At 37.4% G+C, this 17,095-nt stretch overlaps 1 protein-coding gene across 3 annotated transcripts in view; it reads right to left on the reverse strand.

Moving 5' to 3' along the window:
• Positions 1–7,329: 7,329 nt before the first annotated feature.
• The window catches only part of LOC149542426 (shaggy-related protein kinase epsilon-like), a 130,103-nt gene continuing 120,337 nt past the window's right edge, over positions 7,330–17,095 (reverse strand). For all 3 annotated transcript variants that reach the window (XR_016355464.1, XM_089797365.1, XM_089797363.1), the window contains 2 exons: positions 7,785–7,887; positions 7,330–7,659 (listed from right to left, as the gene is read on the reverse strand). Coding sequence is in view for 2 of the 3 variants with exons in the window: in XM_089797365.1 (XP_089653491.1) it covers positions 7,577–7,659; positions 7,785–7,887 (186 nt within the window). In the remaining variant the exon portion in view is untranslated. The remainder of the gene's footprint in view (positions 7,660–7,784; positions 7,888–17,095) is intronic.

The raw sequence follows: 17,095 nt of genomic DNA on the forward strand, positions 1-17,095 counted from the left end.
TCAGCAACAACTTCAAACAAAGGGTTGTCAACAAGCTAAAAGTGTTCTGAAGTTTTGCTACTTAACTGTTTGGGACAGCTATCCAAGTCATACATCTGTTGAATGCTCTCAAGTTCATCAATGACTTCCTAGAAGAACTCCTACCTCATTCGATTCTCATGTTCCCTAGAGTGTTCCATGAGCTTGATTTGATTTTTTGCTCCATATAGAGAAAACTGAGTTTCACTCAATGCCTCCTGCACATACTTAAGCGTCCTGTTGAAATCCTCGATGTCATCATTTTTCGTATTTGACTGTGATGCATAAATCTCAACAGCCTTAAGAATATAACCCCTATTGAACAGTAGATATAGGTAATCTGATTTCATAGTCTCAAGGGTTGTTTTGACCTTCTGTAAATTGATCACATGTCAATCACCTTCTTCTTCCCTAGGGACCTTCTTGTAGAGCTCCTCAACCAACTCGTGGGTACTGTCATACTACACCAAGGATGTCACAATCATGTCTTTACTAACCTTCTGTTGGTTTTGTAAGGCATGTATTTCATTATCTCCCTGCTAAAATTGTTCATTATCTTGCAGTGTCATCTTAGGTTGTTCCTCTAAATTCATGTTCTGAGTATCATGAAGATATGGTTTATGATACCAAGGTCCCAAACTGTTATTACCTTGTGTGCAATCTACTTCATTGTTCTGCTTGACAAAGCTCACCTCCAAGTCACTAACAAAGAAACCTGCACCTTATGTAACATCTTCTACGTGATTGTGGGATGGTTGTAGATCAAAGGTAGTTGACTACTCTTATTTTTTAAGACCCTCTATTAGATGATTTTGGTCTGCTAGAAATTCTTCATACACATTTTTGCACTAGTCCATTGGAAGGAGATCTCAAACCAATTCCAAATACTTCCCTTTTGCCCTACTAGACTTATTTTGTTGCTCTAAATGCAAATCCATGTAATCGTTGAATGATAAATCATTCTGAATTCGGGTAGGAAGTTCTTTATACTCTCTATAAATGTCGAGTATTTATGCTCTTATAATGGATTCAAAATTCGGGGCTAACTGCTCTAGTAGCTTCATAGTTCACTATGCCAATCTCTTCCACTACCTTCTTTTTAGGTTATCGGCTTCACCAAGATTTCAAACATATTCTTTGACCCTTGAAGATAGAATGTTTAATAGCCAAAAATCTCCATTGTTATCTACGACCCTTCTTACCCCCTTTTGCTTAATACTATTGTCAGCTTTAGATAACTCTTTCTTTGTTGGTCGTGTCTATTCACTTGAAAAGGTGACTTACAATACCAATGCAATATAATAAGACCCCCAATTATATGCTCAAACTATTGCAAGACAAGTCTATCATCGAGCATTTAATCAAACACTTGAGTGAATAATGCATGCTACTCTTTTCCCATGATATTTTTGTCAAACAGATGAAATCCTTTTATGAGCACAAGTCAAACTTCAACCCATGATAACACTCATTGTGAACTATAATGGAGAGGCAACCAAAGACACACTAGGCCTGTATTGGACGTTGAGGGATATATTTGCTTCAGCCTGAAAAATTCAAAGTAATGTTTGCAAATAATTCAATTGGAGATCTAGTAGCAACAAGTATTGTGCTGAAGTTGATATTATACTGGAACCTATAGCAATTTCTGCTAACTATTGTGTGCCTTGTTTACTGTAAGTTCCCTTGCACTTTGTTTTGGAAACGTTGATGTGTCATTCCACAGTCTACACTCCCTCTGTAAAGGAAAGAATATAAGGTCATTCAGATGCCTGACACCCAGCTTGGAGGTTGCAACTACACCAGGATAGTTAATTCATATGCCCTGGCATTTATCTTCCCCAGCTATCCGAATCTGGAGTTTGCCACCTTGTCACTTGTCTTCCAACCCAACTCATGTTGCCTGGAATCTTCTCCCAATTTACCATTGAATAATATCCCCCTATATTTATCTCTAATGTGTCAGATCCACTAACTTGACTTCAGTTTTGGAAGATTGCAAAATTCTGACACTGCGTAGAAGCCTGATGTAATACCAAAAACTTTTCCAACCATTTCAATTGTCCACCTCTGCTTCCAAAACTTGCTAGTAACGTCAAATGTAAAATTCTTCTAGATGCAAAAACAGAAAATAACCAACTAGCAATTAAGAGCAACGCCTGAGTGAGTAACAGTCTCAACAACCATTCGACACACAACAGGCGGGCCTGACACGTTAATCTTTAGATTGTAACCACATAATATTCGAGAATTTGCCTCCAAATCAATGATGACAGTTGTGATTGCAAGAAATGGTTCTAGCAACCTTTCTTTCGACTCCTTCAGAGATGATAATAAGAGGGTAATCTGGCCATGTGATGTTGAGTTCTTGCTACCAAATATGTTTTGTTGGTTGCATCGCCTCCACTCCATGTTACCAAAAATACTACTACAGAAGCTGTCGTGAGAGGGAAGATTATTAACGTCGCTCAAGCTTGGGTAGTGTTCTTGGTTGCCCACTGTGATCAGTCAAAACTCCTGACTACCTGTAGCCGCGACCTCCAATGCTCTTGTGGCTGTTGTTGTTACCAACCAGACCCGCACACTTAGAATGGACCTACGATGCTTCAAAGTTTCCCCACGCAGTAGACTAGTAGTTCTATCTCTCTTGCGAGAGTACATGTAATGCCCTTTGCTATCACCTGCATAGATATTCCGCACATTGTTTGCCAATATAAAATAAGATCTTTTGAAACTCTTGCTACATGTTCTTTCCATCGCCAGAATATCCCACAATTGTAGTCAGGTTTTTAACACTACAATAAAAGTGTGATTTGCTCAAATGCCTCTTTATCCTTATCTACACGTCCCACAATAAAACTTGACGCCACGTATACAAACCCGCTCTTTCGATGCAATTTTTTTGAGACAACAAGCTATATGAGATATATCGATCTCATATGAAAAGAGGAAATATTATAGTATTTGAGCGATAATCACTATTTCAATATAAAATATTCCTTAGTATGAAAGCGAACAAGTAGCCACTTTTCCTCTTTCTCGACTTGTAGAATTCAATCGTGCTTTCCTTTTGCATTGCCTTCAAAGACTCCAATTTCACAAGCCATGGATGGTATGCTTTGTCGTATTGGACACAAGACTCACATGACCACGTCTGCTGCTGTTACACGTATTAGATTTCCACACCCAAGTGCCTTCCTATTACTATATCTCCCATTTTCTCCAGAATTCACAGTGACTTGTATCAGAACCTGACAGAATTGCCAATACTATTGCTATGACTACCCTATGATGTTCACAACAACTTCTGCAGGTTAACCTCCTCTCAGTCATACCTATTGTGTCTTTGATGATTTGGTCTAAAAAGTGTCAATCTCAGTGGCAAATGATTTTTCTAGATTCTAAATGTTGCACTGACTGAAGTCCTACATGACAAAACTCCCAATAGAGGAAAGAATTCAAACTATCTAACTCTATGTGTCCAAAAATAATACTATTTCCTTTTGAATGTCATATTTGACAAACTCCTAATAATTTTAATAAACCCACATAAAGAAATATCAAGGGTCGGCCCTAAACACAAAATCAATAAAATATATTTCTAACTCAACTATAGTCATCTACGGCAACTCCATAACATGCAGTTCTGAAATATATCGTGTATTCCTTGTTGACTTTAATCCAATGATTGTCATAAACTGGCTTGAACATTATTCTAATTCCAACAATGTTATTTATTGAGGTGAACGTTTTCGCACTGATAAGCTTGTAGATTTCCAACATGTTTAAAGAAATCTCTTTGATAATTTGAAACCTTGTTATTGACTAAACATTTAGATCGTACCCTATAGGATGGCAGGAACTAGGCTCTGATACCACTGTAATATCCTAAATTGGATATTTACTGATTTCTCTTTTAACAATATAATCAGCAATAAAACCTTGCAAATAGTTTCTAGCACAATCAAAAACCAATAGAAATTCCAAATAGGGATTTATTCAACTTTTCTTAAATATAACATTTAACCCGAGGAATTCTCCACAAGAATATAACCTTTTATTTCATAATAATATCCAAGATGTCGAGAATATAACCATGTATTACAAACCAGTAAGATAAAACCAGCAAACTCTTATAACTCCTTAAAATACATTATTGCATTTTACAACAATAATACAATAACCAATACAGAAAACCAATCTTAAATATCGATTAACAATCAGATTGGAATGCTAGAATAAGAACCTGTAAGCACAAATGAAACACCTGAACTGATGTTTCCCGAGACAATGGGTTTGTGTCCACTGTCTGCCAGTACAAGGGGCTATGTCCTCAAAGTAGCTAAAAGCTAAAGCTTTTTGAAAACTCTTACAAGAGAGAAAACTGAACTGAATCATAAAATCAAGCATATCTAACAATGAGCCACTTTCCTTTTTTAATACACAAAGTAAGACTCTTCAACTCCCCTCTAGCCTTCGTCCTATTCCCTTGTGACGCTTCAACTTCTCTTTGATAATTCGTCTTATTCCTCCTTGACCTTTTGTCTTTTTTATAACATTAAACTGACCTTTTAATATTTTTAGTCTGTCTCAGAGTCAATTTTAATATTTTATAAAATAAGACTTCAATATTTCTAATATACCAAAAGGGGACATTACAGAGGGATCTAGTGAACATCATCATTAACATTGAAATATTGTTTAGGGAATCGAATATGTATGCATTAGTGCGAGGGGGATTCCCATAAAATGAGCAATGAATAAGATGCTTTGAACCTCTATGAAAGTGGTGGAGATGAATTCAAGAGAATTTGGGACTTGTTCCACTACTAGCACCAATATGGAAAGATGGTCCTCAAGCACAAACTAATGTCATCTAAATTTTAGGACAGAGTGTTTCTCTAGTTTACGCTTACAAGGAGGCATAGATATCCTATATATGTCATGGTTGTCTTTAGAGAATCAACATAGATATTGTGACAATAATGATGCAAGAGAGAAGAGGAGATAAGTGTAGATGGCATGAAATTACTAGGGATAACTTAAATTGGAAGCATGTTGACCAACTCTGAAATGGGTGGAACATCAGAAAGAGATGTGATGAGTAGTGGCAGAAAGAGATGTGATGAGTAGTGGCCCTGCAATGCAAAGATAAAGACTTGGACCTGCTTAGGGTAAGGCCAAATGGACACTCTCGATGTAGTGGGAAGGGTGACGAAAAAAGAAAATGGTTGGGCAACAATAAGAATGAGAGCAATGCTAGAGACTGAAGTAGATGTGGGGTGGGCACAAGTCCTGAAGATGCACTCTCTACCTATGCAATGACCTCTTGAGTTGGGGACCTTCTGCACCTGCAGCTGTTATGCTTGTGTGTAAGCTAGTTTTGTTGCAAGTGGATTCTAGGTTGGGGAGGTTGCACAGGAGCAGTCCATCTTGCTTCATCAACTGGACTTTTGGTCTCATAAAAGACATTGTGAAGGGTCCCATGATAGAGTAGGAGGTGGTGATGTAATCCGAGGCATTGGTGGCTTAGTTACAAATGACCTTCTCCTTTTTACCCTATGGGAAGTTGGAGGAATAGGAGGATCCCTTGGAGGCTAAGTGACAGGTGCTAAGGGTGATTGTGCAATCTTAGGAGACTTCCTATCCTAACTAAAGGGTTAGGACAAGAGATGTTTGAAATGATGGGATGACAAGAGGCAGGCACACCTTGAGCTTTTGCAACATCGGTGTCTCTCCTTTGTCCTTTTGTGGAGAAGACGTCAGAATAGAAGACACTACCACGGGTTTGCATGACCTTTGGTTTCCTAGATGGCTTGTTGTGGGGCCCGTGCTTCTTTTGGTACACAAACAAAGGACTTGAAGAAGAGACATATTGAACCTAATGAGCAGAGGGGATATTAGAAGCAGCCATGGCATGTAAACTCAATACCCTATCCTTGTATGCCTAGGATGTCGGGCCTGATAGGTTTAGGCAAGAAGTGGTTGAGAGAAAAAAACCCTATGGGACACCAATAGATGGTACCTAGTGTCATGGATTATATGAGTGGCCCCTTCATGTGGTAATTTGAGGCATTTGTGAACCATTGAGGGGACAACTTTGGTGGACATCAGCTAGGGGATGCCCAGCTTGATCCTAAAGGGGCCTGACTTACGGACCACAATAAACGTGGCAAAATTTGCTTGAGGACCCACCTGGATAGCTAAGGTAATGGATCCCAAGGTAAGTAGAGATATTTTCTCATGCGTCCTCACGATGATATCACTCTTTTCATATTTCCCATGATTCAATTCATTGATGAAGAGGGCCCCTTTCATAATCACATCAACGTGATTTAAGGGGTCCAGAAAGTTACCCCTGATGGTGGTCTCATTGATGAAAGTCGAGATGTAAAGTGGAAAGGGATATCCATTGTAAGGCTCATCCACGGACGTAATGGAGATTGTGGTCTCTAGAAATCTATGGACTTGCAGGAAGATCGGTGTAATGATAACCACTGCACAACATAACTGTCAGGCTAATTTCTGAGTAATATCCATTTCTTCAAGAACCATGGTCCACCTTGAAGATCCTGGTATCTCCCTTGTTTGCTGGAGAACAAAGCTACAAATATTCTTTTTGCCATCATAAGGAAATTAGGATAACCACCCAGTTTGTTGAAACAGCTCTTGTACAGAGTCTTTATTGACCTTGGAAGGCTCCTATCAATCTACAAATAAAAGCTTTTTTAACTATAACTAAAGTCTCTCTTTCATTTTACCCACTATTAATGTATTTTTCGAAGGAGTTTCAATTCTGATATAGCACCCATTGGAATCCTTTGTGGGATATGTGGACTACTGGTTGTTTTCTAGCATGCTATTTGTATAAATCCTTTTAGATCTTTCTTCAAGATCTTTACTGCTTCTTGAGAAAACATATTGATATTCTGGTTTTGAATTTAGAGGAAGTTAAAAAGGGCCGCAGCTACCTCAAGTAGCTTGGCTGTGGATACAATCAGACATTGGCTTTTTGGGCAAGAAATTTGCAGGTTTTGATGACAAAAATGACCCAGTTCAAAGATGGAAAGGGAGGGCAGATATTCCCAGTACTGTCCACAGACCTTTAGAAGGAAAACTCATTAAAAATGCATTTCAAGCCAACAAACATAATCAATGAATCAAATGTCAGAAGTATCACATTACTAGTTCAGGGAAAGTTTGGATGTTCACCCTTGTATGAAGCAGAGATGATTTTGACCATAATATGAAATATTAGGCTAATTTGCATGAAGCAAGGACTCAAATATAAAAGACAAGATACACTATACAGATAGAAGAAATTTTTCATATAAATGAACCCCGTCTAGCCTCAAACATCAACACATGATGTTTTCATACGCCATACACACTCTTAATGTTGTATATATTACCCATACTTATACAATATTTTAATGTTTTAGAAAATGAAATAAGACTTAAATCTTATTTCTTGCCAGGGAAACACTTTAATCATACTCTTTAATAGTATGAAATTGTGACCTTTATACATGCTCTTCATAAGAATGTTGAACTTGAATTACAATGACAATACTAGATTCGGTTTTCCTGTATGCTGAGGTAAAAGTCGTGCAATCAACTCAGGCGAAGCTCCTATAAGCTCTGGAGGATGACAATTAAAAAAGTATGCAATGAGCAAATGTTAGAAAAAGAATAATGAACTTGCACCAACATATCTTAAAACGTTTTACCAATAACTTGCACCAAAAGATCTTGGACTATTTTACCTTGAGGGCTAAAGTTGAAAAGGGGTGGCAAACGACGACCATTTGGTAAGCGTGCGTGTGGATCTCGTAGCTCATCAAAGAATGGATGCACACATGCCTCCAACTACATGAAATATCAAATAAACAAAAAGCAAAAGCATTAGGTGAATATGCATCTTGCCTCAGTAGACTGCCTATGAGAGAGCAAATGATGCAAACTCTTATGTACTCCTACTTAATTAGAGCAGGTCAAATTCAAACTAGAGCATAACTTCTACCAGCAGATATTTCCTCAGGCTAACTTCAAACAGAAATGCCACAACCCACAGATATCAAGTAAAGCCAAAAATATTACTAGTAAGAAACAATGACTAAACATTTTGGCAATGCAAACATTGTTATGATATTTGTCCCGACTCATATCCAAGGTGTATGCTACTCATGAAAACTCCATGCAAGCAGCTGCAATAAAGAGTGCAGGACCAAAACCCCTCCCCTCAGAAGAAACATTACAAGCCCCAAAATTGCAAATCACTCAGCACTTTCTAACATGAAAGTTGAATAAAGTCTAGAGAGTTGCTACTTACCAAATTTGTAAACATTCATAGATAGGAAAAAATAACTTCTAGCAGAGAACTGTCTGCCAGTCTCCAAAACATCCTTGATGTTCCAATACAAACTCAAAACAGAATGGATTAAAGATTTTTTTAACTTGGATACTCATTGTCAATGAATCCAAAACTCGCCTTAATTTCAATGTAAGTGAATCTTCTGTGGAATAGACTTTAGTCTACATCCACAGCATTCTAACATGGAATTGCTTGAAAGGAAGAGTATTTTTCCTACCCTTGGAGAGTTGGTCATAGCAATCTTCAACTCAGAAGGCAACAAAATTCTAAATCCTTACACATTAGCACAACAGTAGCCCAGGCATACTGTTTTCTTTCTTAACAGTGTATAAAAAGATCTGAAAAATAGTAAATTGGTATCTAATACCTAGGCAAGTGACATCTCTCTGCATTTTCTTTCATTTTTAGACAATCAAATAGATGATTATTTAATTCTCTAAAAGCCAGCTTCCTTCCATCCCTTCATTCCAGAGCTTTTGATCGTGGGATTTGTTCATATTAAAATATTAAATATAGGCACAAGTTGGGGGGAGGTGGCACATTGTTTTATTGATAATACCTTGCTATGCCTATGATAGTGATGTTCTTGCAGTTGTGGGGCTTCGATCATTAAATTTTCAGTTGCATTTCTTACTCATGATATTTTTCAAATAAGTGCCCAAATAAATCTGCATTGTGTTAGCTACTAAATCTGCATTAAGAGTGGAGAAGGAATGAAACCTCAGATTTTAATATTAAGGATCAACAAGAAAATTATTAAGTGAACTCTAATTGTATCCTTAGTTTCATTCCAAAAAGTTGAAAACTCAATGTCAACATAAGAAAGATGGAAACTATTCTAATGTCAACAATTGAGTCATTAGAAATCAGAAGTCCAGACAATTATAATAAAGAAGAACTAGGGTAAAAAGACCTTGGGTTATGAGAATTAATTTAATATAAGCTCTAGAGAAAAGAAATGTAGTAAGAGGTAAACCTAAAGTGGTTTCAAGTTTTCACTTTATTGTTTCCAATGTCCTCACAACGTAATCTTGGGTACGCTTTGTTTATTAGATAGAACTTTATAACTTTACTTATTTCCTTGGTTATAATTTAGCTGATAAGGCTATTACCTGGGCAGATCCTAGTAGGGAATTTGTCATGTTCAAGTCAGAAAACAGTTCGTGCCAAAAATGATGTTGGATTTTCTTCACAGAAAGCAGGATACTGAGCTGCTCACAGGAGAAATTAGGGTTGTCCCTGCTGAGTTTTGACACCAACCTGCTTGCAAAGGACCAAGCCGCTTGCAGACTAACATAGACACAATGTTGCTTGGTAGTAAACCATGTTGCTCCAGTGGCACATTGTCATGGCTTGCCAACAGAGTTTGGGTTAAGAGATAAGTATCATGACTGCTTGGGGATTTTCCGCCAACGGGGCTAGGAGATAATTTGCCTCCATGACCTGCTATGCATACTGTTTTAGTGACATTTACACATGCAATTTTCTTGATATTATGTCTCTGTTGGAGCTAAGGTTACATTTTCGTTATGGTGACAATGTTATTTTATTGTAGAAGTCTTGAAATATAGCAGTTGAAAATATAATACAGTGGTATTGATGTGATTGACTGTGAAAGTATAAGATCCTTACGTCTTCTTCACGTTTACAGTTGAATTTGAAAGTAGGATGAATTGTCTAGCTCGTGTTTTTGTTATAGAAGAAAATGTATGTCTGCTTAAAAGATTGTGTGAAGTTCTTATCCTAAAACCCTGAGATATATTATTTTACAATCTTGTAAATCTTATGGTGAACCATGACAGGTAATCCTTTATAAACAAAGTTACAGCAGATTTTAGGGGGAAGCCCTCTTCTAAGATTTTCTATTCATTATTATCACCTAAAGGTGCATATTTCATGGCATTAGATATGCCCTACCCATAGTCAATATGGCACATTTTTATCCAATATTTCCATTTATAGTAATTTCTGCCACTTTTGTTTGATAGCATATGCATGGAAGTTCCATTGGTTTTATAACATTTTTAGTGGTAAATTTCAATTGCAAGATCTCTTTTGTTTAGATTTTGTGGCCAAGGTCTATCTCTTCAATCATATTCACTTGTTCCTTTGGATTGATAAATTCCTGCTCTAGATGCTATGACCAACAGACGGTAGTTTTGACAGCAGATTTTAGGGGGAAGCCCTCTTCTACAATTTTATATTCATTATTATCACCTAAAGATGCATATTTCATGGCATTAGATATGCCCTGCCCATAGTCAAGATGGCACATTTTATCCAATATTTCCATTTATAGTAATTTCTGCCACTTTTGTTTGATAGCATAAGCATGGAAGTTCCATTGGTTTTATAACATTTTTATTGGTAAATTTCAATTGCAAGATTCCCTTTTGTTTAGATTTTGTGGCCATGGTCTATCTCTTCCATCATATTCACTTGTTCCTTTGGATTGATAAATTCCTACTCTAGATGCTATGACCAAGGGGTCTCTTCTATTAAATTGATGCTAGTTTTGCACCCTAGGTTATGCCTTCAATAGAATTAGCCTTGTATGTGATGTCCCCTTATGAAATTTCTTAGGGTTTGGAGTAACAAGAATCGGAATCGGATCGGAATCGGCAAGGCCGAATCGAGTCGTGAATCGGCCATGAATTGGAATCGAATCGGCTATGAATCGAAATTTTTTTTAAAACTCTTTAAATTTAGAGATTTTAACAATTTAAAACTTATTTCATGTACCCTTTATTGAGAATAACTTATATTACTAATATATCAGTCCTAGGCCCGATTTCTGTAATTGAATTTATTAGATGTATTATATTTGCTAAGAGTGGGAGAGTGTTATTTGATTGAATATCCAATGTTCTAGTGGTCCATATGAATTCAGAACTATGTTGCCTCACTGTTTTTTTTTTATTAAGTAAAATAGGTTTTTTACAGGGGTTCTTGAAACCCACCAATTAACAACATAAAATAAACAAGCAGTTCGTGTCTAGCTACTAAGCAACAGAAAAAACAACAGCCCAAGCTAGACCAACAGACGAAAGCAAAAAAGCAAAAGGCCAAAAGCCAGGAAAGTAGCAAAAACTAGGACGAATGGTCAAGGAATGAGAACTTTAGCCAGCTCCTTATTCTTTAACTCCATCTCTTCCTTGGCCTCCGCCTCGTCGGTCTTTGAGTGACTATCGTCCTGAGAAGTCAGCACAACCCTCTTTCTCTTTTCCGCTCTGCTCTTTCTACTCGGGCTCTCCTCCTGCAAGGATTCCTCCTCCTCAGTCACCCTGGTCCCGTCAATGTCCTTTTCCTCCTTATCCTTTTTATTCTCCTCCATCATCCTGTGTAGCTGAATGATGTTATCATTTAGGCCTTTTATAATGTTAAGGCTCTAATTAGCCAAGCTATGAAGCGTAGTCTCTATCCTTTCCACTCTTTTTTCAATCTTTGAAACCCTAGCTTCCAGATTGTCAAATTTGCCATTCTCTCCCACCCCTTCTGTCCTTTCCTGACCTTGCATCCTATACTTTGTTTCCTCAATTTCATGAAATATCCATTTAAAGGACCGAAAATTGTCCATGAGGTTGTTTCTAGCATTGTTCAGGAAATTCATACCCGTCTCTCGTGCATTGTCACTTAGAATAACCAGACCAAGATCAATGAGCTCTTCCAACTGAATAGTACCATCCCTACCCTCGAGCACCTCCAGGTTCATGTGATCTCTAACCAGCCCCATCTTGGCTATACTTGCATGGAAATTCCTCCTCACAGTTTTTCTCCCCTTCTCGTCCAGAGAAACCGTTGTTTTAACCACACCCTCTTCCTCCTTCCTTTCTCCTTGAGCTTCAGAAACCTCTCCTTACCCTTGCCCGAAGCCTTCTCTACCTCCTTATCCCCTCCTCTTTTCCTTTTGACCGAGCTTACCTCCTTCCTACTTGCCTGAGCCTTGCTAGGTCCAAACTCTCACATTTCCTTCCCTATCCGAGTCCATCCCCTCTTCCTCATCATTATACTCTTCCTCTAACTCCCGTTTTATCCTTTTCTACGAGCCTCTCCCTGGCTTCTTTTTATTCTTTTTACCCATATCCTTCATGATTTTCACCACCTCCTCTTCTTCTTCCGAGTGCATACCTGCACTATCCTCTGTGTCTGATGGGAGGTAAGAGCTCTCAATTTCTTCAAAAGAAACCACCTTCTGGGCAACAGCCCTTCCACAAGTTTGAGCTTTAAAATGCTCATATATGAGTAGTAACAAACCCTCGTGGAAGGCAAGGTTAAACTTTCTTCTTATAGTCCATTATACTCTTACTAGCCGAGAAAAACAAATAGTAGGTATGGAAATCTTGGTTTCGTACCTGAAATGATTAAGGATAACGAAATGGTGGGTTCAAATCCTGTCAAACCTGGTGTTGAGCGTGATATAGGATATAAATGCCCTAAGGACAAACCTCCATAGCTTCTTAATAGACGCAGGCTCGTAATAGGCACCCATCTTCACAAGCTCCTTCATTTCCTTCGAATCCCTAGCAAAATCCTTAACTGCATTCAAGGATATTTTCTCATCCCTATAGAATTTAATGCTTTGGTTTGGGGAATTAATCACCTCAGCAATAACCTCTTCATTGATTTGAAAGTCCACCCCATTAATCTTTACCTTCCCCTCTCTCCATGTCTTCACCATTCTTCGGGTCCTAGCCATGAAGCTTTTCAATGAAGGACGAAATGTCTCCTTCCTTTAGTTTCTCCCACACCTTCGATCGCCTCCTCCATTTCTCAGCTTCCCCCTCTGGCTCCCTTCTATGCCTCTCTCCAACTATGTTGTCGCACATAGGATAGCAGCACCTCTGAATTTTCCAGTTGCCTTGAGCCGAGACCTAGTTTGTCTCCTCAAACCTATACTTGACCCCGTCCTCAAAAAAGAATTAGCTATAGTAATTACCAAAAACCCTTAAGATCGCCCATAAAATGTGCCAATAAATTCTCTAGTAATGAAGCCTTTGGATTGGCTCATGTCAGTCGCTCAGTACAATATACGACATAAACAACATTAACTACCATTATTACCCTTAATGATGCCCATTTTCCCCTGAATCCTTTCTAGAGCCATAATAATTTTTGCTTCAACCAGCAAAACTTCTCCACTTGCCCATCTTTGTGACGTGTTCCTCCTTACAGCCTCATTCACCATCCAATCAACAGCCACGTTACCTTCACGGTATGCATGAGACACAAAGACCTTATGTCATGACCCCTCCTAAAGAGAATCCTATAATTGGATAAAAGATAATAATAGTTCATATACTATTATCGATTATTTCCAAAAGAAATAATATTGATATAGATAAATATCTATGATTTATTTTTAATAATATAAATTATTATTATTCATAATAACTCTACATAATTGTTCATAATAGTATAAATTACCATTCATAATAAGTTATTAATAATAACATAAATTATCATTCATGATTGTTTATATTATTCATTATCATTCATAATAATATATATGAATTTATTATTATATATATATGAATTCATAATAATATATATATAGATTTACTTATTATCATCCATAATAATATATAGTATACATATTTAGCCGATGAGATTTTCATATAGACATTTAAATATAAATTTAATAAAATACAAAATAAGCTAACCAAAAACTAAACTATATATATATATATATATATATATATATATATATATATATATATATATATATATATATATATATATATATATATATATATATATATATATATATAAAGAGAGAGAGAGAGAGAGAGAGAGAGAGAATACAATATGACTCTTATAAATTATATTAAAAGCAATAAATAACACAAATCCAAACTAACATACATCACTGAAGCAATACAACGCGTTCTATAAACAACTGATAAAATATACATTGGGACATGTCCCCTCACGCACATTTGTTCTAGCCGAGTCAAGCATTATTTATGAGAGTGAGGGAGCACTTCGAAGGACGTCAAGAGATTGGATATAAAAAGCATCAGCATCGAGTATATATACGGATCCACATCACGATATTTGTCAAGACCTGCACCCAATTTCATCGGGTCCTGCATCAAGCATTAATTCCGAAATCTCCAGCAGGCTTTATGTTGAGTACTAACCGCAGTGTATCAAGGAACAATAGACATCAGCAATTATAAATTTTAAGACGTGACCCGAAAGGAAGGGTATGTATTGGGTTCGGTAAACAAAACCCATACAAAGGCAAAGACTAAACATCCTCACACTGGTCGAACACGTATATCCAATTCAATCTACAGCAATATAATCTCCTTCGTAGAACATACAATCTACTCTCGCATCGCACGTACAGTCGGGGTTTGCTATATATATTTATAAAGGAATAAGACATTTGGCGCCAAAGACATAGAACACCAAAAGTATTATTTTTCCATCTCCTTGCTAAGTATATTGCAAGGTAGTGAATCTATCAGTTGCAAGACATTTTTATATTAGGGAGAATATACACCGAAATCGAGGGAAGATAACAACATAAGCAGTATTATTACTGGGTTTCTCACCTTCGAGTTGGAAGGTTTTCCCAATCTATATATATGTGAAGAAAGGGTTCATAACACCTTATCGAAGGAAAGAAAAATATTTTTCGTTTCCTCAATAATATTCCTTATACTCCAGGCTAGATGGTGATCACCCCTTAGGCATTTGATTATGTTGTTAGAGTCCCCCTCCAACCACAAACATTTGGCCCCAACATTTTAGCCAATTTCGTAGTTTGGAGGGCAGCACTAGCCTCAGCATAATGGTTTGTTTGAAAACCCAGGGGGCAAGTGACCACTGATATCCCATACCCTTGACTATTTCTTATCACACCTCCACATCCCGCCTCTCCCAAGTTGCCTTTAGCTGCTCCTTCAAAGTTGGCCTTGTGCCAACCTTCCAGAGGTAGGACTAGGAACACTCCTTTCTTTTAGTCTGAGAATCCACAGTTCTCTCATTTTCACCTACAAAAGGGTTAGTTCCTTTTATAAACATATAGTTTTCCAACAATGCATTTTGAATTTTTTTAGATACTATTCTAGCTGTAAGATTAGCATCCCTAAAAATCTTGTTATTGTGTTCCTTCCATATACCCCAGCCAAAATGAGGCAAAGCCCATTTGCTTATAGTATGGAGACCAGTTCCCTTCTAAGAATTATCCCACTGCCTTAAGAAGTTTATAGCTGAGCTAGGAGCACACCAACTCATCCCAAAAGCCTAATTGAATAAAGACCAGACCTCTCTTGAAAACAAGCAATGGATAAACAGATGATCCACTGACTCACCCTGGTTTTTGCAAAGGACACACCTATTAGGAATAGGATGTCCCCTCTTGCACAGGTTGTCAATAGTCAGAATCCTATTTTGGAGTAAAAGCCAAAAAAAAATATCGCCTCACTGTTCTTCTATATGACACCACTGATATAATTATCCCAATTGTATTTGTTGCACATGTATAAGAGTATGTATTCTTTGGATGTTTCTCTTTCTGAGTTGTGAAATCCTGACATTGTGGGGAGAATCCTTTCCTTGGTGGGTGGAAAACTGATAGTTCTATTCCTTACTCTAGATGAATGATTTACTATTTTAGTCAAATAGTGAGAGGCATGACTTCTATAGCTATTGCAGAGATACGATGATGCTAAGTGATAGTTTCAATATATAGTGGTGTTAATGTGTACCCCTTTGACTCTATTTTGGCAACTCAAGCAATGTTGACTGTGTTCTTCCCTCCGTGACTGAGGTTATTATGATGATTGAATGGCGAAGGGGAGTATATGAGGCTAACGTAGTGGATGTTTGGCTAGGATGGATGTCTTATTGCACTGTCTCCTTCGTCTATTGCTCAGTTGGTATGAGACTCTGACCGCTAGTTCATTGATTCCTTTGATGTCGAACTACCCATACCAAGATGTTGATGGGTCTGTTGTTTGAAAAACTAATGTATTGGTCCTCTTTGAAAAACATTAATTCCACACGACATTGGATTCACATTGTTGATTTCTACTATGGTTCTTAGTTTAATTATGTTTATCTCCTCTTTTCATTCGATGTCCCTTCACTCCTACGTTGGATTACGTTGTTGATTTCTACTGTGGTTCTTAGTTTAATTCTTTTAATTTTTCTTTTTTTCTTTTTTTCTTTTTTCTGCTGATTCATGGAGTCGATTCAGGCGATCTTTTCCATGAATCGCATGAATCAGCTATTCAGGCAATTCATGGGAAAAATTTGGCCGAACCAATTCACGACTCATAAAAAATCGCCCAGCCTGAATCGAATTGCCAAACCGGCGATTCAGGCAATTTCCAGGCGACTCTCGAAACTATGTGAAGAACACTTCATTTGTGTGGTGAGGTATGATACAAGAAGTTCATCTACTGCACTTGTGAACTCATTTATGTAAGAACGGTTATGCATATGTTTTCTTGTCTATAGTGTTTTATCACTTTATGATAAAACAAGATTTAAACTAGTTGTAACTGTTGCTTCATCTGTTAGTTGGAGGTTGTGGCCTTTAGAGGTAGTTGCTTCAGTCTTATCAAGTTGAAGCTTGCATTTTGTTGAGAAGGTTGGAGCCTTGGATGTACTGGGTTGGAGCCCACATTTGTAGTGATTAGTGATACTGTGGTTTTTACCAAAAAGGCTTTCCACGAGATAAATCATTGT

Source organism: Cupressus sempervirens, chromosome 8 (assembly GCF_028749045.1).
Source record: "Cupressus sempervirens isolate cs-2001-9-10 chromosome 8, ASM2874904v1, whole genome shotgun sequence".
Taxonomy (NCBI): domain Eukaryota; kingdom Viridiplantae; phylum Streptophyta; class Pinopsida; order Cupressales; family Cupressaceae; genus Cupressus; species Cupressus sempervirens.